This window comes from Gnatocerus cornutus, chromosome 8 (genome assembly GCF_029298725.1).
Source record: "Gnatocerus cornutus isolate USDA-ARS CGAHR chromosome 8, icGnaCorn1.1, whole genome shotgun sequence".
NCBI lineage: Eukaryota > Metazoa > Arthropoda > Insecta > Coleoptera > Tenebrionidae > Gnatocerus > Gnatocerus cornutus.
This window is the reverse complement of record NC_142240.1, coordinates 8,220,086-8,234,249: the sequence shown is the minus strand read 5'-3', so window position 1 is coordinate 8,234,249 and position 14,164 is coordinate 8,220,086. Positions and strand designations below refer to the sequence as shown.

General features: G+C 32.0%; 1 protein-coding gene across 4 annotated transcripts in view; it reads left to right on the top strand.

The window, feature by feature from the left end:
• LOC148169439 (uncharacterized) overlaps positions 1–14,164 on the top strand; it is an 81,718-nt gene that overhangs the window by 61,126 nt on the left and 6,428 nt on the right. For all 4 annotated transcript variants that reach the window (XM_088043608.1, XM_088043606.1, XM_088043607.1 and 1 more), the window contains exon 5: positions 12,570–12,744. In XM_088043608.1, the coding sequence (XP_087899734.1) occupies positions 12,570–12,744 (175 nt within the window). The remainder of the gene's footprint in view (positions 1–12,569; positions 12,745–14,164) is intronic.

Sequence of the window (14,164 nt, the reverse complement as noted above, 5' to 3'; positions counted from 1 at the left end):
GTTCTCGAGAGCGCCGGAACGTAATGTCTTATTTTGGCGTCTTGAACACTGCTTTATATGAAAACGAGTGAAAAAATTGGCGCTCGTCTCCAACATTAGCATTTACTGTTAAGTGTCAATAATTAATTTCATGTAGCGATTAAATATTGTGATATAGAAGCGTCGTGTAATTGACGTACGTATCGGTTTACATATTGTTAGCTACTCGTGTAACGCAATATTTGCCATCGTGTATCCTTCAACAGCTAAGTGTCTATTAGTAACAGCTACTTCTTCTAACAAGTGTGCTTTTCTCACCGATATCGCTTATGTACAAACATGCGCTGGATAAAATAATATCATTTGGCGTGATATTTTTCATTGGGCAAATTTAGGGGATCGAATTCCAACGTCTATAAGAAAGTGTGTCCTGAAATTGCGGTGTTAATAGTTGATTATTTCAGTTTTTCATTCATGTCGTCGTTGGTTACAGTCCAAATAAAATAACCTCTTATTTGAGCACAATAAAACTAAAATTCATTCATATCCTCGCCGATGAAATTACTAAGCAGAATGTTGAAACGAAGAGTACACCGTAAAAAAGCCACACCATGACTCGGTGATTTCACTACAATGAGCTGTCAGTGGTGCCAACACTAAGGCTTAAAATCCACAGGGCGGACAAGGCATTCTAGATCTTACAAACGAGACAACGTCCAATTAGCACCTCGTTTTTCATTATTTCTGGACACGTAATAACATAATCGTTGTATAATTTTATTTGCTGTTTTCAATTAACTGGCCGGAAATATATGACACCTGTCTAGAAAAGGAAGTGGCTTGTCGACGTTTTTTATTGTTGTAAGAATGATTTTCGTGTCATTCGCGGAAAGGACGAACATCAGTCAGATGGCGGAGATGAAGGAACATTATAAAGTGGGAATCTTTGGGTATCGTCGAGATGAAATATCGCACACCCCAACTTCATAAATTAGATTATTTCTGTATTTTCCGCAAGAGACTTGGTTTCGGACGGCTCCACTCTTCACCATTACCCTCAATCATCATTCACTTATGCGATGTTTATGGTGTTTCTTTTCCACGCAATTTCATCCGAAAACTTTCTAACTGCCTAAAATATGGCGCTGACATAAATATATTAATATGCCGAGATCGCAGCGACGAAACTAGAAAGAGTTCAAAAACAAAGCGGCAGCTTAAACTAGATTTGCCTCGCAATCAGAAAATACTTAGAATCAAGTCAACTTTAAGTGTCTATCTGCAGTCCTTGATGCAATAACACTAGTCAACAAATTTTAATCCGAAGCCCGTTTTGCCCCTACAGGTCAGGACTCAGAGATATTTGTGAAATAAGCTGTTTTTGTGTACCTCGCGTTCACTTTTGTTTTTGCCAGTTTAGCTTAACAACTTGCAAAATCATGAAACTAAAATATATTATTAGAAAGGTAATTAAATGAGCTTTCCAACAAACTGTAAAAGTCGTTGAGTTTTTGCCAAGATATTTAAGAAAAAATGATGAAAATTTCGAAAAATGCACGGTTTTAAAAAAAAGTTCTTGACACTTTCTGCAAAGAACTCCAAAATTGGTGATTAAAGTTTTTATTGTAATACGTCGTTATTAAGATTGAGATTTCGGTTTTCTGACGCAATGTTAAACAAGTTGTTTAGAAGTTAAATGACAAGAATATGGAGTGATTTTTAGAAAAAACTCACGTTGTGTTAAATTTCAAAAATTTTGTAAAAACTTTTTTTTGAATGTCCACAACATTGTAGACTATTGATAAATCTTATGTGGAATGGAAGATCATAGATAAAAATTATCGACCAACTATTAAGAACTTTTTTATAATTTAAATGAATTTGAAGACGTTTCTATATCAATTTGGATAACTATTCTTTTCGCTCCAGATAAAATTTTCGTAAAATTGATATCTTCATTGGTTACTGCCACCAGATTGTCCGGAAAAAAATTCTAGGAAAGATAGAAAACATAAATGTTTAGTGACAAATTGGCGAGTATTTGTGTTTGATGGTTATTCATTGTGTTTTCCAAAAAAAAGCTGAAAATTTTTCTTCAAAAATGTTCTCTCTTTATTTTTTTGTCAGGGCGTCAAAGGCAAGATCTCAATCTTTTCAACGATGCATTAGAATAAAAAAATCGATATAATAAATTCTTGAGTAATATGCAAAAGTGCATATGAAAATCACGAAAAGCCAATTGTTATAGATAGCATTCCAATTATTATTAGAGTTACGGAATTTAATTTTAAATTCTGGCAAGTTTATATTCCCCCATAAATAAAAATTTCTTTTTCTTTGTTCTAAAATTTTGAAATTTGGCGAACCTTATAAGCGTGTCAAAACAACTAAAGCCTCGACATTTCATTGTTATAGCATCGCGTTTATCAGAGTTATGGGATTTATTTTCACATTTTGGCCTCTCTACAAATAAAAATTTCTAAAATTTGTGTTTCTTGTTCTAAAATTTTGAAATGTAGTTGACTTTAGAAGGATGTTAAAGCAATTAAAGCCTTTAAATTTAATTGTTTTCGCATCACGATTATTAGAGTTATGGAATTTACTTTCAAATTCTGGCAAGTTTATGTTTGCACTAATAAAAATTTCTAAATTTCTTATTTTATGTTCTAAAATTTTGAAAATTGCCAATTTTTATAAGCGTGGCAAAACAACTAAAGCCTCCACATTTCATTGTTATAGCATTGCGTTTATCAGAGTTTTGGGATTTATTTTCACATTTTGTCTATTTTGTGTTCTTTCTACAAATAAAAACTTCTAAAAATTTTGTTTTTTGTTCTAAATTAAATTTGGCTTAATTTAAAAGGTTGTTAATGCAATTAAAGCCTCCAAATTTAATTGTTTTAGCATCACGATTATTAGAGTTATGAAATTTACTTTCAAATTTTGCCAAGTTTATGTTTGCACTATAAATAAAAATTTCTAAATTTTTTATTTTATGTTCTAAAATTTTGAGATTTGTCAAACTTTATAAGCATGTCAAAACAACTAAAGCCTCCACATTTCATTGTTATAGCATCACATTTATCAGAGTTTTGGGATTTATTTTCACATTTTGGCTATTTTGTGTTCTCTCTTCAAGTAAAAATTTCTAAAATTTTTGTTTCTTGTTCTAAAATTGTGAAATTTGACTTAATTTAAAAGGATATTAAAGCAATTAAAGCCTCAAAATTTAATTGTTTTAGCATCACGATTATTAGAGTTATGGAATTTGCTTTCAAATTCTGGCAAGTTTATATTTCCACCATAAATAAAAATTTCTAAATTTCTTATTTTATGTTCTAAAATTTTGAAATTTGTCAATCTTTATAAGCGTGTCAAAACAACTAAAGCTTCCACATTTCATTGTTATAGCATCACGTTTATCAGAGTTATGTGATTTATTTTCACATTTTGGCTATTTTGTGTTCTCTCTACAAATTAAAATTTTAAAATTTTTGTTTCTTGTTCAAAAATTGTGAAATTCGGCTTAATTTAAATGGTTGTTAAAGCAAATAAAGCTTCCAAATTTAATTGTTTTAACATCACGATTATTAGAGTTATGGAATTTACTTTCAAATTCTGGCAAGTTTATGTTTGCACTATAAATAAAAATTTCTAAATTTCTTATTTTATGTTCTAAAATTTTGAAATTTTGCCAAACTTTATAAGCGTATCAAAACAACTAAAGCCTCCACATTTTATTGTTATAGCATTGCGTTTATCAGAGTTTTGGGATTTATTTTCACATTTTGGCTATTTTGTGTTCTCCCTACAAATAAAAATTTCTAAAATTTTTGTTTCTTGTTTTAAATTTGTGAAATTTGGCTGAATTTAAAAGGATGTTAAAGCAATTAAAGCCTCCAAATTTAATTGTTTTAGCATCACGATTAGTAGAGTTATGGAATTTACTTTCAAATTCTGGCAAGTTTATGTTTCTACCATAAATAATAATTTCTAAATTTCTTTTTTTTGTTCTAAAATTTTGAAATTTGGTGAACTTTATAAGCGTGTCAAAACAACTAAAGCCTCCACATTTTATTGTTATAGCATCGCGTTTATCAGAGTTTTGGGATTTATTTTCACATTTTGGCTATTTTGTGTTCTCCCTACAAATAAAAACTTCTAAAAATTTTGTTTCTTGTTCTAAAATTGTGAAATTTGGCTTAATTTAAAAGGATGTTAAAGCAATTAAAGCCTTCAAATTAAATTGTTTTAACATTATGATTATTAGAGTTATGGAATGTACTTTCAAATTCTGGCAAGTTTATGTTTGCACTATATTATAAAAATTTCTAAATTTCTTATTTTATGTTCTAAAATTTTGAAATTTGTCAAACTTTATAAGCATTGCAAAACAACTAAAGCCTCCACATTTCATTGTTATAGCATCACGTTTATCAGAGTTATGTGATTTATTTTCACATTTTGGCTATTTTTGTGTTCTTTCTACAAATAAAAACTTCTAAAATTTTTCTTTCTTGTTCTAAAATTGTGAAATTCGGCTTAATTTAAATGGTTGTTAAAGCAAATAAAGCCTTCAAATTAAATTGTTTTAACATCACGATTATTAGAGTTATGGAATTTACTTTCACATTCTGGCAAGTTTATGTTTGCACTATAAATAAAAATTTCTAAATTTTTTATTTTATGTTCTACAATTTTGAAATTTGCCAAACTTTATAAGCGTGTCAAAACAACTAAAGCCTTCACGTTTCATTATTATAGCATTACGTTTACCAGTTATGAATTTATTTTGAAATTCTGACAATAATTTTGCGTTAAACGAGTTTAAAAATTAATTTATTCTACACCTTTTGCCTGGTTAATCTAATGTATGACTAGAGTATTTATCCAAAGAATTGATTTAATTCTATTTTAACGGACAAGAGAATTAAAGAAATTCTTGAAAAGTGTTGCTAAAACTGTCGGTAGATTTCAGATAACAATTTAGCTGCTCAAGCGAAAAAAGTTAAATTTTTAGGACATGAGATCAGCTTATTAAATTAGCTTTCCAAAACACTGTCGTGCGATCCTATAAGTCAGCAACTTTTCAAGAAAAAATGAATAAAATAAATTTGTACAATAGAATCCTCTAAAAAAAACACTTTAGAAATGACTTTCGACTTCTCCCTAACAAAATTTATTGACAAGTGTAATTTGTAATAGAAGATTAGAATTAGCAATTCCACTACAATCCTTAGGTTCCAAGACCGCCAATCTACCAAAGAATACCCCAAAATAATTTAAAAAATATATTTATTGATTATAATATAATTTTGTCGTTTTCACAATACTAAAAACATATTACAAATATTAAAATAATCTTCCTCATTACGCCTTCTGAGCACAGACACATCCCTGCTCTTTGCAACACGTTCTCCCTTCCTTACAACATCTGCATTGTCCATTCCTGCAGCAAGCACAATTGCACTCCTTGCATCCTGGTCTTTTCGAGCAGCAGGTTCCTACTCTGCAACAGGAGCATGAACAGTCCGGGCTGCAACAGCTTCTTTTCACACAACAGCTGCAGGAGCAGTTTCCAGAGCAGGAACAAACTTTTTCGGTGCTAGTTTCCATATTACTGCAATACAATAGTTCAAAGTTTACAGGAGGAAAAAAGCAAATCTTACTTAGGCGATGGTTTTCCTCGAGTTGTGTAGATGGCTCAGTTGTCGTGATTGGATTTGTTTCAAACAGTTTCGCGCCGATTACTTATACTTCGGTAAGAGCGTGTGCAAACTGAGTGCAAAATTAGACAATGGTTGCGGAAGAATTTTCTAGAAAATGGAGAGATTGGGATTCTGCGAAATGGGGATGTTTCAAAGTGGTGGTTTTTCATCTTTCTGTTGCAATAAATTGAAAAACTTGATTATTTTTATTGTTCCAATTAGGTATTAAAATCATAACAAGTTGGAGCAGGAAAAATAATTAAAATAAAAAATAAAAAGGCAATACCAAATTGATTTTTTTTTATTATGAAGATAGATTTTCTGGGATATCTTTCAATCGGTTTTGCACACGGCACCACACATGCAAACAAAGCAATGAATGATTCATGCTGATAACACCGGTTAGTATTTTTTTTAATTTTGTTTATTTGGTACACTACCTATTTTTTGCAATAGGAGTGTCGAAAATTCCAATTTTGAATCTGAAACAATGCTCAAAAGGCTTGTTTTAAAAACAGCTTTTAGCTAAAATTTTTCTCCTGTAAAATTTTATTATCCTTTATTTTCAGGAATTTCAACTATACAGGTGGCCACCTAAAACTTTTGTGCCCAATATCTTTGTTATTTGTAAACGGAATTTAGTAAAATTTAAAACGACGTTTATTGAGGATTATTTTTAAGACAATTATCCGATTTTGCCGTTAAAAATAGTTATTTTCTTGAGCATTTCTAACAGTTTCTGTGTCAATGCATTGCAATAATTTGTAAAATATCAAATTAACGAACACTAACAAAGTCAAAATCAGCTTCTCTACGTTGAAATTAATCATAATCAAACAAAAAATGCCAAAAACGACAGATTAAAACAGATGTTAGGGATGTCATTGCTTTTGATTTCATTTCCGCTGGAGATGATTTGTAGCTTTTGGAAATGTTAGCTCAGTTTTTGTTATTTTAAATAAGATTAATTTTAAATAATTTAGGGCCGGTTTACAGAATAATTTTATTAAAATTAAATTGATCTCGCAACTATTTTGACAACTGCTGACATTTGATTGGCGGACAAACGATCACATGTCACTTTAACATGATGTTAACTACTTAATCGAAATTAAAAATTTAACTTAGCTTCTGTTAAACCAGCGCTTAATTTTATTAGACAAATAAAATTAAGCTTTTTTAAATAAACTGTCGTCTGCAATGTCAAATCAGTTTTTATCTCTTTTTTTATTTTAAATTTTTTTTAATATGTTTAAAGTAACAAAAATATATACAGGGTCCGGCAACACTTTTGTCCACCCCTAAAAGCGTCTTTAATTTTAAAGATAAAATTTTAGAAATTTGCATAATGCTCATAGTTGACAAAGCTCTAGAAGCTGACGCAAAAACTTGTTTTTTATCACGATTTGGTCGCGACGCCTAAGAAGTATAATAGTTTTCTTGCAACTGATAAAAATTGGTGGTTTTGTAGATTTCGAGTTCTTCTTTGCGAATTCAAGCCAGAAAACTGAGAAAATCAGCGAGAAATCGTCGTTTTGCATCGAGATAAGCGGATATCTCTAAGAATTTTGATGATTTCATGCAGATTTCTGCTGTTTTTTGCAATTCAGCCGTCGAATCTTGATAAAAAGTGATGATTTTATAGATTTCGAGCTCTTCTTTGCGAATTCAAGCCAGAAAACGGCGAAAAACGGCGAGAAATCGTCGTTTTGCATCGAAATAAGCGGATTTCTCAAAGAATTTTGATAATTTCGTGCAGATTTGTGCGGTTTTCTTACAATTCAGCCGTTAAATCTTGATAAAAATTTGTGGTTTTGTAGATTTCAAGTTCACCTTTGCGATTTCAAGCCAGAAAACGGCGAAAATCAGGGAAAAATCGTTGTTTTGCATCAAAATAAGCAAATTTCTCTAAGAATTTTGATGATTTCGTGCATATTTGTGCTGTTTTCTTGCAATTCAGCCGTTGAATCTTGATAAAAATTGATGGTTTTGTAGATTTTGAGCTCTTCTTTGCGAATTCCAGCCAGAAAACGGCGAAAATCAGCGAGAAATCGTCGTTTTGCATCGAAATAAGCGGATATCTCTAAGAATTTTGATGATTTCATGCAGATTTCTGCTGTTTTTTGCAATTCAGCCGTTGAATCTTGATAAAAAGTGATGATTTTATAGATTTCGAGCTCTTCTTTGCGAATTCAAGCCAGAAAACGGCGAAAAACAGCGAGAAATCGTCGTTTTGCATCGAAATAAGCGGATTTCTCAAAGAATTTTGATAATTTCGTGCAGATTTGTGCGGTTTTCTTACAATTCAGCCGTTAAATCTTGATAAAAATTTGTGGTTTTGTAGATTTCAAGTTCACCTTTGCGATTTCAAGCCAGAAAACGGCGAAAATCAGGGAAAAATCGTTGTTTTGCATCAAAATAAGCAAATTTCTCTAAGAATTTTGATGATTTCGTGCATATTTGTGCTGTTTCCTTGCAATTCAGCCGTTGAATCTTGATAAAAATTGATGGTTTTGTAGATTTTGAGCTCTTCTTTGCGAATTCAAGCCAGAAAACTGAGAAAATCAGCGAGAAATCGTCGTTTTGCATCGAAATAAGCGGATATCTCTAAGAATTTTGATGATTTCATGCAGATTTCTGCTGTTTTTTGCAATTCAGCCGTTGAATCTTGATAAAAAGTGATGATTTTATAGATTTCGAGCTCTTCTTTGCGAATTCAAGCCAGAAAACGGCGAAAAACAGCGAGAAATCGTCGTTTTGCATCGAAATAAGCGGATTTCTCAAAGAATTTTGATAATTTCGTGCAGATTTGTGCGGTTTTCTTACAATTCAGCCGTTAAATCTTGATAAAAATTTGTGGTTTTGTAGATTTCAAGTTCACCTTTGCGATTTCAAGCCAGAAAACGGCGAAAATCAGGGAAAAATCGTTGTTTTGCATCAAAATAAGCAAATTTCTCTAAGAATTTTGATGATTTCGTGCATATTTGTGCTGTTTCCTTGCAATTCAGCCGTTGAATCTTGATAAAAATTGATGGTTTTGTAGATTTTGAGCTCTTCTTTGCGAATTCAAGCCAGAAAACTGAGAAAATCAGCGAGAAATCGTCGTTTTGCATCGAAATAAGCGGATATCTCTAAGAATTTTGATGATTTCGTGCAGATTTCTGCTGTTTTTTGCAATTCAGCCGTTGAATCTTGATAAAAAGTGATGATTTTATAGATTTCGAGCTCTTCTTTGCGAATTCAAGCCAGAAAACGGCGAAAAACAGCGAGAAATCGTCGTTTTGCATCGAAATAAGCGGATTTCTCAAAGAATTTTGATAATTTCGTGCTGATTTGTGCGGTTTTCTTACAATTCAGCCGTTAAATCTTGATAAAAATTTGTGGTTTTGTAGATTTCAAGTTCACCTTTGCGATTTCAAGCCAGAAAACGGCGAAAATCAGGGAAAAATCGTTGTTTTGCATCAAAATAAGCAAATTTCTCTAAGAATTTTGATGATTTCGTGCATATTTGTGCTGTTTCCTTGCAATTCAGCCGTTGAATCTTGATAAAAATTGATGGTTTTGTAGATTTTGAGCTCTTCTTTGCGAATTCAAGCCAGAAAACTGAGAAAATCAGCGAGAAATCGTCGTTTTGCATCGAAATAAGCGGATATCTCTAAGAATTTTGATGATTTCGTGCAGATTTCTGCTGTTTTTTGCAATTCAGCCGTTGAATCTTGATAAAAAGTGATGATTTTATAGATTTCGAGCTCTTCTTTGCGAATTCAAGCCAGAAAACGGCGAAAAACAGCGAGAAATCGTCGTTTTGCATCGAAATAAGCGGATTTCTCAAAGAATTTTGATAATTTCGTGCTGATTTGTGCGGTTTTCTTACAATTCAGCCGTTAAATCTTGATAAAAATTTGTGGTTTTGTAGATTTCAAGTTCACCTTTGCGATTTCAAGCCAGAAAACGGCGAAAATCAGGGAAAAATCGTTGTTTTGCATCAAAATAAGCAAATTTCTCTAAGAATTTTGATGATTTCGTGCATATTTGTGCTGTTTCCTTGCAATTCAGCCGTTGAATCTTGATAAAAATTGATGGTTTTGTAGATTTTGAGCTCTTCTTTGCGAATTCAAGCCAGAAAACTGAGAAAATCAGCGAGAAATCGTCGTTTTGCATCGAAATAAGCGGATATCTCTAAGAATTTTGATGATTTCGTGCAGATTTCTGCTGTTTTTTGCAATTCAGCCGTTGAATCTTGATAAAAAGTGATGATTTTATAGATTTCGAGCTCTTCTTTGCGAATTCAAGCCAGAAAACGGCGAAAAACAGCGAGAAATCGTCGTTTTGCATCGAAATAAGCGGATTTCTCAAAGAATTTTGATAATTTCGTGCAGATTTGTGCGGTTTTCTTACAATTCAGCCGTTAAATCTTGATAAAAATTTGTGGTTTTGTAGATTTCAAGTTCACCTTTGCGATTTCAAGCCAGAAAACGGCGAAAATCAGGGAAAAATCGTTGTTTTGCATCAAAATAAGCAAATTTCTCTAAGAATTTTGATGATTTCGTGCATATTTGTGCTGGTTTCTTGCAATTCAGCCGTTGAATCTTGATAAAAATTGATGGTTTTGTAGATTTTGAGCTCTTCTTTGCGAATTCAAGCCAGAAAACGGCGAAAATCAGCGAGAAATCGTCGTTTAGCATCGAAATAAGCGGATTTCTCAAAGAATTTTGATGATTTCGGGCAGATTTCTGCTGTTTTCTTGCAATTTACTCGTTGAATCTTGATAAAAATTGGTGGTTATGTAGATTTCGAGCTCTTCTTTGCGAATTCAAGACAAAAAACGGCGAAAATCTGCAGAATTCAATTTATTAGAATTATTATTTATTCATTTATTAGAATTTATTATTAGAATTCGCGAATTCAATTTTTTTGCAACATAACTGTGTTACAAATATTTGAGTTTTTACTTTAAATCTAATGCAAATGTATTTAAAATTTGCGAAAAAATTTGTTACACGAGATGTTGACAGATGGGTGTAAACGTAGTTCCCAATTTTGACGTAATGAAATTGGAAACTAACTTGATAAAACAGCATTTTTTTCACAAATTTTGAAGACAAATTGCATTGAATCTAAAACTGAGATGTTTTTAACACATTTATATTAAAAAAAAAACTATCAGTAATAAAAAACAAATTTTTGTGTCAGCTCTAGAGATTTGTCAACTTTTGTTTGATTCGTCAAAAATTTTGTCTTTATTAAAAAATTAAAAACGATTTTGGGGGTGGACACAAATGTTGCACAAGTGTTGCACAATAACCCTAAAACTGGATTTTGTTATTTAATTTAAACCATGTGAACAATGAGAAATTTTGCTTAAAATATTTAGTATCAAATGTAGAAAACTGTCATTTCCTTCGATTACATTGTTGGTGATAAATATTTTTCAAACAGAACAATGCAGCGATTTTAATCAATCTCGAGGTCCAAAAGCTGTCTCTTTGTAAGGACGTATAGGCAACCGTGCTATGCTACCGTGAATATGCGCCTATCTACTCGTTTTCTCTTGAAAATAGCCCTCGTGGCGGCTCGGGTGCTTTTACATTCGCCCTGCATAAGAACAATAATATTTATAAACTAAATAATTGAAATTTGTTGTATTTATTATTTTGCCCCAGTAAACTGAAAGAAAAAACTCATTACTATAATTCGCATTTTTTCCAATAAATATTATGGAATAACAAACTAAAACTGAATTAATATTACAATGAAATGGTAACTTTTTTTTTTTCTAGCAAGTCGGTTTGTATAATTAAAATATTACATCAGCGAGATTTAATTTAGGTAATGATGAGGGTCTCATTAAAACTTGTGTTAGTTATAAACTCACCCTTTTTTAAATAATAAATAATATGTGCAGGCATAATTTTTATCGTCGAATTAACGTGGTAACCTGAAGAGCTACCTAAAATAAAAATGTTGCGCCATCAAAAGTATTTGTAAAGATTGAAGCGTCAATTATAATATTGTCTCGAGAAGTTCCAACAAAATATTAAACGAATTATCAAGTTGAGCGTAGGTATAACGACCGGCGTCAGTCTGCACGAGTTGTGCTCCGAACGCCTCTATACAACAAGTTAATTTCTAATTTAATTTGTTAATTAATTCTGTAACGTAGCACGGCGGGGGCTAATCGGTTTCATTGTGTTCGGAATTACACATTTTCGACTCTCCGATTTATCTGCACTGCTACTGCTGTTTAGACTGCATCCCCCACCCCTCAACCCTCTGTTATTGACATTTATTTCATTGTCCCCGGATTTTGTTGTCTGCCTCTAATTATAATTCTATTCATGTTTTGTTTCCGATTAATTATTTAAGGTATTAGTGGAAATTAAATAATTTGTGATACGCCTAACGCTTTGTTTCCAACACATTCTGACGCAGTTTGAACGATCCTACCGGCAATTTCAACGAACGTCAAACACACGGCTCCATTGTTATTGGAAAATTGAAAATTGGGAGACACCCGCGATAACACGCTGTTTTCCAACAAAGTCCGTTTGCAATGCACGCTGTAATCATTGTTGGAAAACAGAGAAGAAAAATGATCGATGCGGGGAGTTTTCCATTTTGCTGGTTTTCCTCCAAAATGCGCCGTTATTTTCACCTTCTGCCTGCGCTATGAAATCATTAAATTAATTTGCTCGAGGAGCGTCTTAGTCCGAATCTCCGACGGAAAGTGATTGATTCGATCGCTAACAGCTCATTACAGGCGCATTTCTCGGGAATCAATGCGGGATTAGTCGGGATCCGATCAGGATATTTGATTTCTCCCGTCGATATTCATTGTTTGCGTCCGCCGGCGGAATCTCAAATTCTCCGCTTGTTTTTCAGGTGTGGTTTCAAAACAGAAGAGCGAAATGGAGGAAAACGGAAAAGTGCTGGGGGAGGAGTACCATCATGGCTGAGTACGGCCTATATGGGGCCATGGTTCGACATTCTTTACCTCTACCAGAGACCATCCTCAAGAGCGCCAAAGAGAACGAGTGTGTTGCGCCGTGGCTGCTAGGTAATGACTGTATGTCTTTTTCTTGGTACTTTTAGTGGCTGCTTTTGAGGTGACATAGAAATTTTAGTTCGTTAATTTTATTTTATTGGAAATTGGAGGACAACTTAGAATAGGCACAAAAGTAAAGAAAAACAATTTTTTTATCTTGAAAGAATCAAAATGTAAGTTTGGAAATTCCGCAGATTTTAGAATTCTGCAACCGTTGTCCTCAGAAGACGAGAATTTTCTTCCTATCTGCACAAAATTAGACGAGTCAGAGCCCCAGGTTAGTAACTATTATGTTGTTGACATTTTTAAACCATCAGAAATTCAATCATTCTAAATACATTCAATTAGTCCGGGCGATCGAATTAAATCAACGCCCAAGTGGACTTTGAAATTTGAAATATGTTGGTAACACTGATGGATTCCAAAGCCAACTTTGACGTCGATTTTATTCGATTACTAATTTATTTCTTAAAATAAAAGAAAGGTCGGTTGTTTCCAACTTTATAAGAAATCTCACCGTCTCATTAAAGATAAGACTTAAATGAATAAATACGACATAAATAATACAAATTACAAAAGAATCGGAAGAATGTGCAACTAAAGAGTCCCAAAGAATTTTAAAAAATTTTTTGAAATCATAGTGAATACCACAAATCCCATAAGATTCCGAGGAAATTTTGGACCATTTTAAGAGAATTTTTGGAAATTGAAATAAATATTCCCTAAAAATCAATATTTTACAAAATCTTAAAGAATTGCAGTTGAAACTAAAAGAGCAAATCATCTAGAGAATCTCTGAAAAATTTGTAAAATTGTCTAGAATTACAAGTGTGAATTAAAATTGATTTTCTGTTCACTCTAAAAAAATTATAGATCTTGTGTTTTTTCTCCTATAATTTTGGAATTTGGTTTATTTGATAAAGAGCACAATATTCATAACTTATGCAAATATTCTGATATTGTTCAAATTGCCACATTACACGTCTACAAAAATTTTAGTTCGTTCTAACAAGTACATAATATGTATATATTTTTAAATTTTTTCTCGATTGCTTTATCATTTTGGATTTTGCTACATTTAATAAGCGACTCAAAAGTAATAATTTCCCTAAATTTCATTGGGGTACTAATTAGAATGGCAAAGATACACATTTTTAAACATTTTAAAAAATTTTTGTTTGATCTGATAATAAAATTTCTAGATTGTTTTTCCTTTGCTCTATATTTTTGGGCTTTGATACACTTGATAAAGGACTTAAAAGTAATAATTTTCCCAAATTACGTTGCTGTTTCGTTCAAAATAGCAAAAAGAATCGACTTTCAAATTTTTAAAATTGTCGGTTCATCCAAACTATAGAAATTTCTAGGATTTTTTTCTTTCGCTTTATAATTTGCTTTAGTACACTTGATGACTCAAAAGTAGTAATTTTCT